General features: G+C 47.6%; 1 protein-coding gene across 1 annotated transcript in view; it reads left to right on the forward strand.

Moving 5' to 3' along the window:
* The first annotated feature begins 1,465 nt into the window (after positions 1 to 1,465).
* The window catches only part of SLCO4A1 (solute carrier organic anion transporter family member 4A1), a 32,568-nt gene continuing 15,149 nt past the window's right edge, over positions 1,466 to 18,884 (forward strand). The window contains exons 1-4 of the mRNA XM_068150073.1: positions 1,466 to 1,511; positions 15,582 to 16,561; positions 17,623 to 17,713; positions 18,573 to 18,694. Of these exons, the coding sequence (XP_068006174.1) occupies positions 15,736 to 16,561; positions 17,623 to 17,713; positions 18,573 to 18,694 (1,039 nt within the window). The 5' untranslated portion in view covers positions 1,466 to 1,511; positions 15,582 to 15,735. The remainder of the gene's footprint in view (positions 1,512 to 15,581; positions 16,562 to 17,622; positions 17,714 to 18,572; positions 18,695 to 18,884) is intronic.

Raw genomic sequence — 18,884 nt, forward strand, 5'->3', positions numbered from 1 at the left:
CTGTGATTCTCTGAGCCCATTACCCAGGTTATCCTGTGCACTCTGGATAATGAAGAAGTGATTGCACTTTAAAGAGCTGAACACACAGTGCCTGAATTATTTATCTCTGAATGTGCTGAAACAGGCCAGACTCCCAAGTGATGTGAGGCAGATCTCAGAAGAAACACAAGTAGGCAAGCAAGAGCTGCATGGCTAGACCCTCATGCATATAGGTGTAACATCTGCTGAGATTCTTCCTGCCCAAGTGATTTATGTCTTGGAGGGTGTGGAGGTCTCAGGCATGGGTGCTGACTTCGAGACTCCTCTGTGTTATCACATATGGGCACCCTCTGCTGCCTATGAACATCCCTCTGGGGCAGCAAATCCCCAAACAGCAGAGAAAAAGGCCCAAACAAATGTGTTTATGCAAATCAAAGGGGAATGGGATGTTTGCACGGATTTCCTGCACAGCTCCACCAGCTCCAGCAGGAGTTGATCTTCCTCTGCAGCCATGAACCTGGCTGTGTCCAGCCTCAGAATGCCTGGCACTGGTTTGCACCAATAAAGATAACACCACAGTAGCTCTGTTTGTGCCACAGAAAAAATAATGCCCATGCATCTGCTCCCCAACTTCTTTCCTCCTTTTCTGTGAGCACAGCTCACTGCAGTAGCTGGAGGTGAAGATTAAAATCCTGCTACTACTCTCTGCCAGCACAGTGATGGATGTAGTTCCTACATAGCTTCTTCCTTCAGCCTGGTGCATGGATGCATCCCAGAACTACTTCTTGAGCATCTGGGGGTTGGGAAGGAGGATGAGAAAACTGTGATAGCCCCCAGGGTGGGGGGCAAGAGGATAGAGGGACTGCCCAGGTCCTTTGTGCAAGGCTCCAAATGTACAGTGGGATGGGACGCTTAGGCATTTTTCATATGATGCACCTGCCTCTACCCTGCTCTCTCCTCACCCTGTGTCTTCTCAAAGCTTCATCCCTCTCCTCATCCTCCCCTTGCTTCCCCTCTCCCCCTTTTCTTCCTCCTAACAAAGGATTCTCTCGTTGTCCTTCTCTCCCTCTCCCTTACTCCCATCCATCCCAGTCCCCCTCCCCCTTACCATCCTCTCCCTATTCCATCCATCCCTCTCCCCACCCTCCCCTTGTGGTCCCTCTCTCCCTTTTATTCCCCAACACAGAACCCTCTCCCTGTCCTTCCTCTTCCTGCTCTTCTTCTCCCTCTCCCCCTGCCCTGCTCTCACCCATTCCTCTCCCTGTCCACCCTCTCCCTCCATCCATCCCTCCATCCATCCCTCCATCCATCCCTCCATCCATCCATCCATCCATCCCTCTCCCCGTTGCCTTAATCGCACTTTCGCTTTGGCCTCTTTCGCTCTGCCATTTGCCAGTTCCTCACCGGCACCCATCTCTGATTGGAGGACAGGCCCGTCCGTCATGGCGGAGTGCCCGCCCTCCCCAGCGGCGGGGGCTCGGGAGCGCCGGGGGTGGAGGCGAGAGGGCAGCGGCGGCGGCGACCGGTGGCAGGTACCAGGGCCTGGCGGGGAGATGCGGGAGGGATGCTGGAGGGATGGATGTGACTGCAGGGTGAGGGCTGCTCGAGTGAACACCCCCACAAACCACGGCAGGATCCACCGGGCGGTGCCGCACGTGTCTGCACGAACGGTGCGGGGAGCCCCGGGAATGGGCGCGGATCGTCCGCCGGTCCTCGCAGCATGGTGAAAAGCCCTGAGATTTGGCTCGCAGAGGCCCTGGGATAGAGGGGTTCGGGTTTGGGGAATGGGGTTAGGTGCCCGGAGACGGTGCTCCAGCCCCGGGCGTGCGGGCTTTTGTGTGGGAACGGTGGTTTGATGGACAGAGCTCCCGCTCCGCGTCGGGAAAATCCCGTTTGATGGCAAGGGAGCCGGGGGAAAGTCATCAAAATAGCCAAACTCACTGAGATTTTTCCATTTGCGAGGCATCTCCGGTGATGCTCTAAACAGGGTATTGCCACCTTGCAACTGAAATTCGTTAGAACTGATTCACCGTGGTCTGTTTGATTTCCTTTTATCAAAACCTTGCTTTTCTGTGGGGAATGGAACAACAACCGAAAAGGAAAAAAAAAGGGCAGAGAAGATAAGCGAAGGGACTGTAGTGGCTTGGCAAAGTGATCCATGCAGCGAGTGGAAAGTGTGTTAATGATAAAACGGTCCCTGTTTTGAGAGGGTAATAACTGAAGTTAGGGAAGGAAGTAGCAGGCAGCATGCTGAGCTGAAATCGGGGCGCTCATCACCTGACCTACATATCGCTTCCACTCACCTATTTGCTCGTGGGATACAAATCCAAAGCATTTTTATAAGAAAAGAGTGGGGTTCAAGTCCTGAGAGCTCACAAGGCACAAGCAGGCATTAACCCCATGAGTTTGTTGTATTAAATGTTTCATCACTATTTTATTGACTGCCTGATTTTCCCAGGCAACGTGCTACAAATGTGAAGTTATCCCAGTCTGGCACCTCCTTTTATTTTGGATTTCTGGGCTTCTGCTTTCCCTGGTGCCACTTGGTTGTAAAAACACACAGTTTAAAACAGCCTTTGAGGGGGAAGGCACACAAAGATCTTTAGAGAAGAATGGACTTGAGCTGTTGTAAACGTGAGGAAGAGGGTGAAAAGGGTGAAGTGGTGGGGAGAGAGTGAGTCAAATAATGAAAAGAAGGGGGAGAAAATAGAGAAGAGAAGAAAAAAAAAGTAGCTATTTATATGCAAAGATGTCTAGCCTGCAGGCTACAAAAAACGATCAGAAACTGAAGCAGGCTGTGAGGCAGACCACATCCACCTGCCATAGAATAACTTGGTCAAAACCATGCAGATGTGCAAGGAGCATGTCGATGTGTGACAGCATCATCTGAAGCCCTGTGAAACCTCTGCTGATAATAACCTTAAATCACCCCACACATGTGGATCCAAGCCACAAAGTGACGGTGGCAAAAACATGAAGCAGGATCCTGGGCTGACAAACGAGACAGGAAGCAGCAGTTCCTGTGAGGGTTTGGTATTCTTGGCCAGCAAACCCAGGAGTTACCTGTGCAAGTACTTAATAGAAATCTTTACAGAGATTAGAGATTTTCAGGCAAGAGAGAAGATGGGATCAGCCACTAACAAAAGAAATACCCACCAGCTTAGGGAGATCAGCATCCAGCTGCTCAGTGCCTCATGATTTCCGATTGCTGACTCCTTGAGGCAGCTTTAATCATTTTGTATGTGTGCCTGTACAGCATAGAGTGTGTTAAGGAGCATCCTCCTCTCCTCTTTGGGGCTTTATGCCCTGCAGTAGCACAAAAAAGTGAATGGTGGCTTCGCTTTGTGCCACTTATTTTGCTCAGTCCACTCTAACAAGCAGCAGTTCTGCTTTCCTCTATTTAATTGAGTGTATCAAGTGTATCAAACCCAGAAACCTGCCTTTGCCTACAGGGGAAGGCACTTGTTGCCAAACTCCCTAATATTCTGTTTTACTGTTTGGGTTTCTTGTCATCCTCACCTGGTTCCTTGGGCTGCTGCCCCTAAATTGGTTCTTCAGAGCCTGGGACATTCTTATCTTGCACAATCCCATTAATGCAAGGCTTTCCCTTGCATTAATTTCTCCTGCATTTTGGCAGGAGCCCTCTCTTAGCCTGGGATCTCCAGATGCAAGAGCTGCTCCTATGCTGGAGCCAGTCTCCTTTCCCTTTTCAAAACTGATTTACTGCAAGACCTCCCCATGATACAATTACTTTTCTTCCATCTTGGCTTTGAGTAACCTCCCAGCATATGAGTGGTGATGCAGAACTGGAGGATTTGAGAACAAAGAGTTTCTGCAAACACTTTGTGAGGAAAAATGCTCTGAGAGAGGTCAAGGACTTAATCTGGTTTATGAATCCTGGGCAAAAGCATCCATCTTCCTTTGGTTGCTGTGATGAGTGATTGTAGGCAAGTACTGGGAGACAGCCACTAACTGTAATAGATTCCGTATCAGCCTTCTCGTTAGTACAGTGGAGAGCATGAGATGAGGCAGTGAAGTGTTTAATATTAACAGAGTAATGTTATTCTAACCTTAAACCTCTCTTCAGGCTGAAGTACCCCTAAATCTGGGGTGCAGCTATGTTGCTGCTGTCAGAAACAATGTCATTCCATGTCTAGATTGTAAATGAGTTTGAGCAAGGGGAATATTTTAGCACTGGGAAATGCTCTGCTTATTCTTGTTCACCTCATTTGGCAGTGCTGAGCCTTTCCAGCAGTTGTGGAAGTTCTTGGAGCAGTGGATACACTGGTCCCATTTCTCCTCTTGTGCTTTTCCACTGACATGTATAATTACAGTAAAACTGAATTTGATTGCTATCATTGATGTATACTGCTGTATGGCATCAGTAGTCTTCGCTCATTTGAGTCCTCATATCTTGGTTTGGCCTCTGTGAGAAAGAAAATGAACTGCTGGCAAGCTTTGGGGATGGCACCCAGTGGTTTGAAGACGTTAAGGAGTCATTTTCATGTTGAGAAATCAAGGGCAAACACTTCTCTTCCCAAAAAATACTTTGACTTTGCAATGCTCTGCTGAAAAAAATCCAACAAAAAGTACTTTGGGGCATTTTTTTATAGCTATGGCTTCCTGGTTGTGAACTCAAATGCTTTGGGTGTGCTCTGAGACAGGAGTTTAGTTTTTCTAGGTGGCATTAAGAAATAAATGACACTCACTCATGACACCAACAAGAGTCTCCAAAACATCTGAAGGCTCTGTCAGATTTTCTGTCCCCTCAGAGTCCCTCCTCATACATTCAATATAAATCAGATTGGAAAACCAAATTAAATATTTGGTTTGCTTTCAAAGTCCCACAGAAAATAGAAGTTCAACTCTTGGCCCAGCTGTGAGGCTTCTCTACCTCACCTGAGCTGGATGGACTTTCTGAAACCTTCCCTCCATGACCAATCTGATCCTGCACTATAAATGAGGAGAAGGCAGATGCCATGGAGATTTGCTAGCATAAGAATATTTCCCCACTGTGCTTTCAAAGCAGCTGTATGTGTTTGTATTGCTGGAGCAGATTCAGTCTCATAGAGGGTTTAGATCCTTTGAGCCAGATACAGGTCTAGTTGCAACAGAATGAGTCTTTTTGGGAGTGCCACCACAACCCTGACCAACCTGTGATCCCTTTAGTGTTGAGTATTTTCCTCTTACGTAGTGGAAAACCTTGGAAAGAGTATTTTAAGATGATGAAGAAACTGAACTAAGAGGAGTGAAAAGTCACTATCCAGCCTGTGGTACACTGATTAGGCTGGGGTTGAAGTGGCTGGAGAGCAGCCAGACAGAAAGGGACCTGGAGGTACTGATTGATAGCTGGCTGAACATGAGCCAGCAGTGTGCCTAGGTGGCCAAGAAGGCCAATGGCATCCTGGCCTGCATCAGGAATAGTGTGGCCAGCAGGAGCAGGGAAGTCATTGTACCCCTGTACTCAGCACTGGTTAGGCCACAGCTTGAGTATCCAGTTCTGGGCCCCTCAGTTTAAGAAGGACATTGAGACACTCGAACGTGTCCAGAGAAGGGCAACGAGGCTGGGGAGAGACCTCAAGCGCAAGCCCTATGAGGAGAGGCTGAGGGAGCTGGCATTGTTTAGCCTGGAGAAGAGGAGGCTCAGAGGAGACCTTCATGCTTTCTACAACTACCTGAAGGGAGGTTGTAGCCAGGAAAGGGTTGGTCTCTTCTCCCAGGCAAGCAGCACCAGAACAAGAGGACACAGTCTCAAGCTGCACCAGGAAAGTTTAGGCTTTAGGTGACGAGAAAGTTATTCACTGAGAGAGGCGTTAGGCATTGGAATGTGCTGCCCAGGGAGCTGGTGGAGTCATCATCCCTGGAGGTATTCAAGAGGGGATTGGATGTGGCACTTGGTGCCATGGTTTAGTAGTCATGAGGTGTTGGGTGACAGGTTGGACCTGATGATCTTTGAGTTCTTTTCCAACCTTATTGATTCTATGATTCTATGATTATCTGTCTCCAGCATTCTTGTTTTAAATTAATGTAAAATTCTACATATTGCTTTTTTCCTCCCTTTTTTTCCCTTTTTTTTTTTTTTTCAAAAGGTGATTAAAAGCCTTCCTTGCCTATCCCTGCAAACCAGCCAAAATGTATTCCCTTTGAGTGCTGTCTGGAGGCAGTCTAGGGAACCCCACTTCAATTCCTGTGTGAGCAAACCACACTCTGGAGTCAGCAGCAGTGGCAGGATCAGGGAAATAATTTCTCAGTGCTTAGTGAGGCTGTGGGCACCGTGTCAGAACTTCTACAGCTACTCATCTTGTCCAAAGTCCCTCGTGCCGCATCTGATTGGTGCTGAAAGGGTTAATGTGGTGCCATCTGGCTTTGTGCTTGATCAAATATTGTTTGTGTTGTGGTAGCCAACATGAGGCCAGAGTAAGCTCTGGGTAATATGCTTGGCTAATCCAACAGAAATATGATTATGTGCCTGTTCCTGCTCCAGATGATATCTGCAGTAATGAGTGATTTAGTAACACGCAACATGGTGGTGGTGCAGACGTGGCTTGAGGGCTGTAGACAGCCTGCACGTTGTGATTTCCAGCCAGTGGGCAAAGAGACACAATAGAAGTGGGTAACTCCAATTAGGTACTTAACTTTAAATCAGTAATTAAGAGAGAGAGAAATCCCAGTCCTAATGCAGAATGACTTCAGGGAGTCACCTGAGATGTGGAAATTGAGGTTATTTTGCCAGAGTGATTTCCTAGGTGCTAATCTGAGGTTAAGCAAGAAAGAAAGAAACCTGGGCAGCTGGAGTTTTACTGTACTTTGCAGAATGGTCCATTTCAAGCAGAGAGTTCATTTAAGTGCTGTGCTGTTCTCGTGCTCGACAGGAATCTCAAGACCAATACCTAAGAGGATTAGAGAACATCACTGACTGTTAAACAAGATCCAGGCTAAGCGGTGTGCACCAGTGAGCTTCTGCTCCAGGGGCTGTTTGGGGAAGCTATTACTTGCTGATGTGGAAAAAAGAGTGGGCTCGTGTGGGAAATACTCTTCCCTTGGCTGAATCCTTCCTGAGTCCTTCCCTGGCTGAATCCTGTGATTTGTCTCTTGTACTCACCACTTGACGCAGTGTCTCTGCCCTCTGCCCATCTCATGGACTTGTGTGCTCGCTGAGGATGATGATGGTTGCAGGGGGAGCTGATGATCAGCAGGTTTCTTTCTCTGTGATGCATTTAGCAATTCTAAAGGGCTCCCTTCAGCTCTGTGTTGCCCGGTTTGAGAGAGGAATGGGTGAACCTCCAGCCCACCAACATAGGGCTGAGCTGGAGAACTTGTCATAGAAGGCTTGAGCTAAAGACAGTCATTGGCTGGTAGAGCAATATGACCACATGGTACATGATTTCCTCTAGGAAGTCCACTTACTATGAAAAAGAGGGGTTGAGAGGCAATCTTTTCTCAGGAAAGAAATGAAGTACAAGGTAGTTTGGATGTTGACCTCCAACCCTTTGTTCCCAGTGTGTAAAAGGGACAAGATGGACACTATGGCCCATGCAAGATCTCTTAACACTTAACACCTCAGGACATCACATAGAGTTCTTCCCACGCTGCAGCAGAAATCATGGATTTAAGACTGGCATTTCACCTCCAAATATTTGAACTTTTTCATCCATTTGAAAGGAAAAAACATTAAGACCCCATGATGGAATGGTTCTTGAACAGCGAGGGGTCATGTGAAACCCATTTCCAGCAGCTGCTGGCTCACAGTCTGCAGTAGCACAGGCATAGCAAGTGTTCTGGGGGGTGGGGAATCATGGAAATGTGGGTTTTTTTGAACAATTTGCTGTAGAAAGGAGGGTTGTGGTCCGAGTTAGGGCATAAATAGTTCTGGCTTTGAGCCTGATTGTGTTTCTGCTTTTGCTGTTACAATCAAGCCAGAAATAGATTCCCGATAGCCTGCAAGAGGAGTGCAGCTTGGTGTGATATAGGAATTGATCACTGAGTAGGGAAAAAAAAGACACATAAGGGAGATATCTCAATGAAAAGCTGTTATGCAGCAGTGATGGGGTTGTTTAGCCTGGAGAAGAGGAGGCTCAGGGGAGACCTCATTGCTAGTCTACAGCTACCTGAAGGGAGGTTGTAGCCAGGTGGGGATTGGTCTCTTCTCCCAGGCAACCAGCAACAGAACCAGAGGACACAGTCTCAAGCTGTGCCAGGGGAGGTTCAGGCTGGATATTAGGAAGAAGTTCTTCAAAGAGAAAGTGATTTACCACTGGAATGGGCTGCCCAGGGAGGTGGTGGAGTCGCTGTCCCTGAAGATCTTCAAGAAAGGACTGGATGAGACACTTAGTGGCATGGTCTAGTTGATTGGATAGGGCTGGGTGATAGGTTGGACTGCATCATCTTGGAGGTCTCTTCCAAGCTGGTTGATACTATGATTCTATGAAAAGCCTGTAAGCAAAAAGCTTTGCTACTCCAGCCTGACTGTTGTCCTCTATTTGTAAGGAGGATTCTGTATACTAACCACCTCCTGCAGAGGGGCCTGGTGTTATTTGTGCCAAAACCCATCTTCCCCACAACATTTCATGGTCTCATTTCCTCCTGTTTACCCTTTTTGTTTTTGCTTTCATACCGACGAAACCAGGAGGATGAAGAAGAGTAGGTTTCCGTAAACCATGGTAGATGTCAGTGTTATTTGGTTATATTTATCCTGTGCTCAGCCTCCCTGCATTGTGTAACACAGGATATTGCCTTTTCTGCATTTTTATTGCTTCTATGTTTAGTAGCAGCAGAGGAGCGTGTCTCGCATTGCTCATTCAGCTTTTGGTCCTTTCGTTTCGTTTCCTCCATCAGAAAGGACTTGCCTGAATCTGCATCCTCTGCATGGAAACAGAGGAGGGCTAGGAGCTCACTGGTAATCACTGGAGGAAGCTGACTAATGGCTCATGCAGAAACATCATCCTGAGTATTGAGAATCCTTAAATGGGCTGTAAAATGATGGGAAATGGGGATCTTATCAATTCTTATTGATGTCTAAAGGCTAAGTGTCAAGAGGATGGGGCCAGACTCTTTTCAGCAGTGCCCAGTGACAGGAAAAGGGACAACAGGCATAAACTAGAACAAAAGAAGTTCCACCTAAACATCAGGGAAAATTTCTTTTCTGTGAGGGTGCTGGAGCCCTGGAGCAGGCTGCCCAGAGAGGTTGTGGGGTCTCCTTTCCTGGAGAGATTCCAAGACCACCTGGACATTGTGATCCAGGGCAACCTGCTGTGGGTGACCCTGCTTTAGCAGGGGTGTTGGACTAGATGATATCCAACCTCCACCATCCTGGGATTCTGTGTGATTCTGTGAAAATAAAACCATGCTGGGGACAGAGCTAAGGAAAATGCTAAGGTGGTGTGTCTGCACAGGAAAAGCCATGGAGACACCCAGCTCCGTGGCTGGAGAGCTAGGTACTGTGCCAGCATGGAAACCTTCTCATTACTGACCAAGCTTATGGGTAGGAAAAAGATCCTAAAGCAAGAGTGACATTAGGGAGAGGGAGTTAGGTCTTAAAGCATAAAAGAACCTTTTGTCTGGCTAATCTTTGCTATGCAAAATATAGTGACTGGGTTCAAACTGCTTTGTGCATTGGCACTGCAAGTTTTTAAGGATGGTCTAAGGCTGCTGCAGCCAATTGTGTTTGCACAGATAAGCTGGAGCAAAGAATTAAGCTCAGAAAATCTGGCTAGGTTTATCTTCAAAGCATTTCCAAGCAGCTAATTGAAAATTATCCAAGCCACCTTCCTGATTTCTTGCATATTATTGCCTTAATTTGCCAGTGAATGGAAAGTGCTTGGGAAACTCACAAAGGATTTGTGAGTGCTAAGCTTTACTACTTGGAATTTATTTAATTATAATGTGTCCTTGCTCATGTGATAATTTAAAGCCAGTTTGTACTGCTCTCATCCATGCTTCAGACCCCACTGGGACCAACCATGTGAAAAACAGGTCTCTGACATGAGCAGTAGGCCAGGATGTTCCTGCTGTCATTTGCTTCTAGACCACTCTCTGTGCTTCAGCTCTCCCTGCAGCAGTGATGGTGAGCACAGTGTTGGGTATATGGTCAGCTGGCTGCTCTGTGTGTTTGTCATTCCTGAAACCTTTCCTTGTGTGCAGGACAATGCTATTCCTGTAGGAATTGTTTGCAAAAGGCTCCAAGCTGGCCTTGATGCTGATCCTGGCAGTAGTAGCCTCCTTCTTATAAGCATATCAATGATTATCAATATCAGGAGGATGGATGGGCTCAGTCTTTTTTCAGTGGTGCCCAGCAACAAGACAAGAGGTAACTGGCACAAAATTGAACATAGGATATTCCATCTACACATGAGGAGGAACTTCTTTACTGTGAGGGTGGTGGAGCACTGGAATGGGCTGCCCAGAGAGGCGGTAGTCTTCATCTCTGCAGTCATTCAAAACCCACCTGGATGACATTCTGTGCACCCTGCTGTGGATGAACGTGCTCTGGTAGAGGGGTGGAACTGGATGATCTCCAGAGGTCTCTTCCAACCTCTATCATTCTGTGATTCTTCCTGCTGAATCAATGGCATGCTTCTTAAAAGCATGCTAAAAAAATATGCAAGTTCTGCAGTTGGAGTGAGTTGGGGGAAGTTCCCCAGCTGCCAGGAGAACAATCCTGCATTGTGTGTGAACAACCCCATCACTCCATGCTTTCTTTTATCTCCCTTTAACTGAACCAGTGCCCTGAGGACCAGCCTTATTCACAGCACTGGGATGTGGATTTATCTCACTCCTGGGAGGCTTCCCGGTTCCTAAAGCAGCGAGTGGATTACACGTGATCCATATGGCGTTTATCAGCCACAACAGAAGTAATGCTGATAATCCTCTGAAGCCAAACTCTCTGAGAAAAACTCAGTGAGTCTTACCAAGAGAAATTAAATGTACAAACCCAGATGGATTTGTCTCTTTCTGGAGCAATGTGAGAGCGGTACTTGGATGGAGATGTTCACAAATCTGTTTAGTATCTGTTTAGTAAGGTCAGGGTCATCTCGAGCACAGCCTTGTGAGGAGAGGCTGAGGGAGCTGGCATTGTTTAGCCTGGTGAAGAAGAGGCACAGGGGAGACCTTCTTGCTCTCTACAACTACCTGAAGGGAGGTTGTAGACAGGTGGGGGCTGGTCTCTTCTCCCAGGCAACCAGCACCAGAACAAGAGGACACAGTCTCAAGCTGCACCACGGGAGGTTTAGACTGGATGTTAGGAAGAAATACTTCATAGAGAGAGTGATTGCCCATTGGAATGGGCTGCCCAAAGAGGTGGTTGAGTCACCATCATTGGCAGTGTTTAGGAGGAGACTGGATGGGGTGCTTGGTCCCCTGGTTTAGCTGATTAGGTGGTGTTGGATGATAGGTTGGACACGATGACCTTGAAGGTCTCTTCCAACCTGGTCTATTCTATTCTATTCTATTCTATTCTATTCTATTCTATTCTATTCTATTCTATTCTATTCTATTCTATTCTATTCCATTCCATTCCATTCCATTCCATTCCATTCCATTTGTATGTCAAGGAGAATAACTGAGCCTGCCCAATGCAGCCCCTGAGCATCATCTGGGGCTGCTCCTCCCTGGTTCCCAGGACATTTCCTGATCATTTTTAATCTCCCATCCCCATTCCTCAGCAAATATCTCCAGGTATACCATAGGACTGGAAAAAAAAAATGATTAAACCTGCTCATAAACCATAAACTGTGCTCAGCTATGGAAAGCAGGAGTTATGAATAGATGTTATTTGCCACAATAATACCCTATAAAAGTCAAACCCCATAGAATGAAAGGGAAGATTAACTATTATTGGGCATGCCTCAGCAAATGGAATTATTTTGCATGTCAGTTACAAGTTAATTTGTAACATTAATCTAATCATAGAGCTCAGCTGAGGCACAAAATGTTTTTAATTAGTCCTGTGACTTTTAAAATCATCACCTGATGGAAAGCTTGCAAGTTTCACCATGATTTAATGCTAAATATTAGGGAGGGGAAATCTTTCCAGATTTCAGCACGAAATACAAATCATATGCTCTTGCTGCCTTGCTGCTTTTGTTGTGTCGAGACTTGGTAATGTTGGCAGCCTGGAAGCAGCTGTACAGCTGGGGGGGGGGGGAAAAAAATTGAGTTAAAGTCTTGCTGCAAAATGAGCTGCGAGATAATAGCATTGGGACTGATTCAATGTAAGCAAGAGATCACCAGCTGAGTCATTAAAAACAGAGATGAATGGGAAGCAATAAATGGATGGCTGGGATGAATAAGAATGATTAGGAAGTGTGTGAAGTTGGTGGTGGGTTTTTTTTTTCCCCCTGAAGATGATGTTTTGTCCTCTAAAGTGGCATATGGCTGCTATGAAAGCTCATATTCCCAGGGAATGTGTCACTGCCAGTTTATAAATACTTCAAGAGATAAAAAGCAGCTCAGTGGGCAGCACTGAGCAGAAATGGGCATCCTGCCCACAGCACCTGGTTATGAGTCATTAGCCTAGGTCCATCAGAAAATGGCCAGGATGAGGGGTTTGGGTGCAGAGAAGGCTTCTGGGTGGAGGGAAACAGCTGCTTTTGGGAAGGAAGGCTGGTTGATTCCCTGGAACTGCTTCACTCCACGCTTGCTCTGAAGTAGGACTAAGAGTAAGCAAAGTTGAAGGGCAGGATGATGTGGTTACCTGAGGCTGGTGGCCAAGACTCCTGCTACTTTGAGGAAAAGAAAACTTCAATGAAAAGCTGTGATCTCTTTCCTGACTCGTGAAACAACAATATCTAATCAAGAAGTATCAAAGGACACATCCCAGTGCTCACAAAGAAGCAGTAGGAGTGTTTCCTCCAGGGTGAAGGTGTGCCAGTTTGGCAGCTTTGGGCTCCTGCTCACATCAGCTAATTAACAGATGGTCTTTTTCTGTCCACTGAAATCAGTGACAGCAAAATCAGTCCCTGGCCAAGCAACCTTCTTTACAAGTCCAGTCAAAAGTAATACCAGACTTATGCTGGACATGGGGAGCATGCAGCTGAAGTCAGCCAGCTGCTGTTCAGGAGAAATGTTTGATTTATACTGGGGTAACAGGAACAGTTCCTCCCCTTAGAGCTTTATCCAGTACCTAATCATCACTTCTGGCTTTAATGAAGTCAGAGAGCTAAAGCACTCTTATTTATTGTTGCCAATATTGCATCCAAAGATGAGAAAATAGATTTAAAGCTGTAAAAGCCATGAAAAAGTGAAGGAATACAACCTTTCATCCAAGTCATTATTGGATTACCCAGAGGAGTCTGGCATGGACCTGAAAAGCAGTGCCCTCCTTGCTGCCCAGTTCCCCGTGCCCTGCACAATCATCACACTCCTACTAAAATCTGGACCCCGAAGTATTCTGTACGCTCTGCTCCCCAGGCAGGGTAATTAAGATAGAATTACCTGCCAACAAAATGTGGACCTCATTTGTTGAACTGACCTCAAGGACCAGACCTGTTGTAGCACGGCTGACCTGGATATTTAACATTTGTTTGCCTATATGGTCTATCCTCTGCCCTTCTGGGATGGGAGCAGGACCTGGATGCTGCTCTGATCATCATGTTTTGCCAAGTCCTCCTGCCCTGGTGCCTACAAGAGCTGCCAATACAGGAAAGCACACGGGTGCTGGTACATACATTAACTACCAACAAATGTCAATAAGTTGTTCCAGCCTAACACAGATGAGTATTCATTTCTTCACCAAAGGCCTCTCTGTTCCCAGTTTACAGTGATCTGAACATGGTTCATTTTCATGGGGAAGCAAAATGCCCTTTTTACCCCGTTCCCTGTTGATGAGGCTGTTGCCATCTCATGAGGAACCTCTCAAACAGATATTGGCAAAAAATATTGGGAGATACAGGATGCTTTGAAGATGCTCGCTAATCAAAGAGCTCTTGCCTAGCACTTGTTGTGTATTTAAGTTCAGCATTTAGAGACCTTTTCCAACCATATTGATTGTATGATTCTATAGTAGTCATGGTAGTGTTGGGTTGATAGTTGGACTTGATGACCTTAGAGGCCTTTTACAACCTTAATGATTCTATATTGGTCATGGTAATGTTGGGTTGATAGTTGGACTTGATGACCTTAGAGGCCTTTTCCAACCTTAATGATTCTATATTGGTCATGGTAGTGTTGGGTTGATAGTTGGACTTGATGACCTTAGAGGCCTTTTCCAACCTTAGTGATTCTATATTGGTCATGGTAGTGTTGGGTTGATAGTTGGACTTGATGACCTTAGAGGCCTTTTCCAACCTTAGTGATTCTATATTGGTCATGGTAGTGTTGGGTTGATAGTTGGACTTGATGACCTTAGAGGCCTTTTCCAACCTTAGTGATTCTATATTGGTCATGGTAGTGTTGGGTTGATGGTTGGTCTTGATGACCTTAGAGGCCTTTTACAACCTTAATGATTCTATTCTTCTATAGTGGTCACGGGAGTGTTTGGTTGACTGTTGGATTTGATGACCTTAGAGGTCTTTTCTAACCTTAATGATTATATGATTCTATAGTGGTCATGGGAGTGTTGGGTTGAGGGTTAAACTTTATGATCTTAGAGGTCTTTTCCAACCTTAATGATTCTATGATTCTATAGTAGTTATGGTAGTGTAGGGCTGATGGTTGGACTTGATGACCTTAGAGGTCTTTTCCAACCTTAATGATTCTATGAATGTATTCTAGGAACCTTAATGTTTCCACCATTTACAGTTCAGCCAGGGTATTGAAGAAAAAATGCTGGTGGCTGCCTCATGATCAGGTGCTGCAGTGCACAGGAAGCAGTTGAAAGGCAGCAGTTTGCATCAGTAATCAGGTTAGAGTCAGCTGCCTGCGCCCTGCAGCTCACTCCCAAGTGGCATGTAGTCTAATTAGTTATAGAAAGGATTTTACTGAATAGCTGTAAACAGATCTGAGGGCTTGGAATCAAATCAATCTGACTGTGGAAACTTTTCAGAATAATTATAAACTGTTGTTGGCAAAGGACTTGTAGCAGTGGGGAAACTTGTAGCTCTGACACCGTCCTCTGCAGGGGAAGGAGAAGGACAGAGGGTGTGAGGGTCCATGTCTAAGCAGGGTCTTCTTCAGAGGAGGGAGAAGGGACTGCAGCTGGTAGGAAGATGTTCTCTCCTGAGAGTTTGGGTTTTTTCAGTGCTCTTGGATGGTTTGTTCTTTTCTGTAATCATAGAATCACAGGCTCATTTGGGTTGGAAGAGACCTTTAAGATGCCCAACTGTTAATCCAGCACTACCAGGTCTAACTAAACTGTGTCCCTCAGTACCATATCTGCATGTCTTTCAAACCCCTCCAGGAGTGAGAACTCCACCACTGCCCTGGGCAGCCCGTTGAAGAGCCTGACAACCGTTTGGGGGAAAAAATTGTTCCTAATATCCAAACTAAACCTCCTCTGGTGCAACTTGAGGCTGTGTCCTCTTGTCCCATCTCTTGTTAATGGTGTCCCACCACACCACCCTAGCAGTAAAATGCTGTACTTATTTTAAAAGGAGATGAACAACAGTATTTGAGGGTTTTGAGCATGGTTTTATATAAAGGCATGTGCAAAAATTCTCTCTTCACAGATCAGAATGGTCCTGGCTCAGACCTTTGCCATCTTCCTACTGATGTAAGCACTGAAAATCACATCTCCTGGTTAAGCAAGTCCTCACTACCCCTCGAAGCCACCCTGGCCACCAGCCCCACCTTGATCTGCTACTCATCTCTGTGTTCCTTTTCATGGCAATGCCCCAGAATTCAACTGGAGAAAATGGCTTTTGTTTCCCTCAGACACTTGACTTCTCCCGCCCATCTCCTTGTCCCAGCGAGGCTGGGCAGACCTTCGATGCACTGAGTGGGCAGGAGGCCTGCAGTGCCTTGCTGAGCAATGGCACAGCATCCTCCGGTATGCCCAGCCCCTCTGACTCCTGTGCCCAGCCCCTCTGCTCCACCGCCCCAGGAGAGGAGGAGACCCAGTTCAGTGAAGGGATTAAATACGTCTCAGCCGAAGGGGAGGACCTGGCATGTGGCTGGGGGGGCTTCACCCCTGGGTGCTTACAGCTCTTTAACACATCCAAGGGCGTCTTGTTCTTCCTCTGTGTGGCCTCCTTCCTGCAAGGCATGACGGTGAACGGCTTCATCAACACGGTGATCACCTCCATCGAGCGGCGCTTCGACCTGCGCAGCTACCAGAGCGGGCTGATCGCCAGCTCCTACGACATCGCCGCCTGCCTCTGCCTCACCTTCGTCAGCTATTTTGGGGGCAACGGCCACAAGCCTCGCTGGCTGGGCTGGGGCGTGCTGCTCATGGGCTTGGGCTCCCTGCTCTTTGCCTTGCCCCACTTCACCACGGGGCGCTACGAGGCGCGCTCGGCGGCGGAGGTGGGCGTCTGCGGGGGCAACCACAGCCTGCCCTGTGCCCAGGCTGCCTCCAGCCTTTCTGGCTACCGGTTCGTCTTCATGCTGGGGCAGTTCCTCCATGGAATGGGGGCCACGCCGCTCTACACACTCGGTGTCACCTATTTAGATGAAAATGTCAAGACTAACTACTCCCCTGTGTACATTGGTGAGTTGAGCTGGAGGGGCAGCTCAGCCCCGTGGGCTGGGTGATGGGCTGATCCATCTCCCTTGGCAGAGAACCATCTGCCTTGGCTCAAGGCCACCTTGAGCGGTTCCAAGAGAGACACTCTCAGTCTTTTGTTGCCTCTAATGGGCAAGGTGGTTCTTGGAGGGATGTGGCAGCTTTGGGGCAGGTTTTGATTATTTCCAGGCATGAACTGTAGGCGCAGCAGGGTGTTTTCACTCCTGTAGCACATGCCTTGCAGATCAGGAGGTGCCTCCTGCTCCTGGCATGGGACCAACTCTCCAGCATGCCCCAGCGTGTGTGTGGCATTAGAACCTCTGGCAAACAACCATGAAGTCATACCCTGTCCGTGCAAGGGGACATTGCCCCTTTAGCACTGCAGCTATCAGAATTGACTAGGATGGATGTGCAAGTTTCCTTGGGACTTAGTGTGAAAGGAGAAACTTGCTGAAACTGGAACATCTCTCTTATGGGGAAAGACTGAGAGACCTGGGGCTGTTTAGCCTGGTGAATGGCCTGAGAGGGCATCTTAATGTGTCTAAATATCTGAGGGGTGGGTGTCAAGAAAGGGCCAGCCTCTTTTCAGTGCCCTGTCACAGAACAAGGAGCATCAGGTACAAACTACAACTCAGGAAGTTCCACCTCAACATGAGGAAAAACTTCTTTGCTGGGAGGATGCTGGAGCCAGCTGCCCAGAGAGGCTGTGTAGTCTCTCCTTCTCTGGAGAGATTCCAAACCCACCTGGCCACTGAGATCCTGGGCAGCCTGCTATGGGTGACCCTGCTGTAGCAGTGGGGTTGGACTAGATGATATCCAGAGGTCCCTTCCAACTCCTCTATCCTATGATTCTATGAGCTGCCTGGCTTTGTTTCTCGGTGGTTCAGGGACTGGGGGGTGAGGTGGATGGAGGCTGAACATCCCCAGGTCTAGGAATGCATTGGGCTGGTGCAGGGGGGCAGGGGGTGCTGGGCACTGGCAGCACTGGGCAGCACCTCTCCCTGGATTGCTGCTGTTTCTCTAACAAGGCTTGTTTTCCCTTCCAGCCGTGTTCTACACTGCTGCAATCCTGGGGCCTGCAGCGGGTTATCTGGTAGGAGGAATGTTTCTAAATATTTATACTGAAATTGGCAGAGAGTAAGTGGCTGAAAAATCATCTTGTTCCTTTTCCTTTATGTTTTATGTTGCCTTTGGGGTGAAAAAAAAAAACAACAAACAAACCAAACCAAAGCCTAATAATGATCTGCAAAAATGACCTGCTGTCTGGAAACGTGCCCATGGTGTTCAGTGATGTTTCTGGGGGTGTGGGGAGGCTGAGGCTGGAAGGGTGGTTTGTGTTAGTGCTGTGGCTGGAAGAAAATTGCTGACAAACCTGTCAGCTTGGATCCCTCCTCACGCTGCACTGCCTGTGCTAATGGGGCTGTGAGCAGCAGGTGAAGTTTCTGAATGAGTTACCTGATGAGCTACCCCTAATGCTGCTCAGCCTTCCAGTCATCCAGCCAGGATGCCTAGTTCCCCCTCCTTGCCTTGTGGTACTTGGAATTTAGTATCTCCTTACAGGCTCTTTGGCAGATCAGTGGGTTAAAAAGTGGGAGAAGGTTTCCAGGGCATGGAATGGGTTATTTCCATCAGTATTCTTGCAAAGGGTGGGTCTGGGGTGGAAAAAGGGTTGTAGCAACCTCCACAGTGCAGATGAAATAGGGAGAGGTGAATATGCAAGCCAGAGATGAGAGGAGAATTAAATGTTGCAATGTCCTGGGTTCATTAAGCATTGTGCTCTCTGGTGAGGCAGCGCTGTGGTGTGGCAAGCAGGGATGATGATGGATATGGCATCCCCTGTAGATCATAAAGGGAGAAGCCAGAGCTCCATTTTCTTCACTGGCATCCCTCCTCGTGTCCCCCCAGGCCCTGCCAGCTTCAATGAGAGGCACACTGAGCTGTCCTGCTCCATCTCAAACCACTGCTTCTCTCCCTTGTGTCCTCTTGTTTCTTGCAGGACCGACATGACCCCAGAGAACACGCTGTGGGTGGGGGCGTGGTGGATCGGCTTCCTCGGTGCTGGAGCAGCCTCCCTCCTCATCTCCATCCCCATCCTGGGCTACCCCCAGCGCCTCCCAGGTACACAGCTCGAGGGAATTTGGACAGGGCCTCATGGTACTCCTGGTCACCCTGGGACTTACATCCTCATGAACACATGTAGCTGAGGATGCTGGGGTAAAGGGAGAGCTCCTGGGATTTACATTAGAATTCCTAGATGGAAGAGAAGGCTCCAAGAAGACCTAATTGTGGCCTTCCAGTATCTTAAGGG

Source organism: Melanerpes formicivorus, unplaced genomic scaffold (assembly GCF_026170545.1).
Source record: "Melanerpes formicivorus ecotype bairdi unplaced genomic scaffold, bMelFor1.0.p_v2 SCAF_19, whole genome shotgun sequence".
Taxonomy (NCBI): Eukaryota; Metazoa; Chordata; class Aves; order Piciformes; family Picidae; genus Melanerpes; species Melanerpes formicivorus.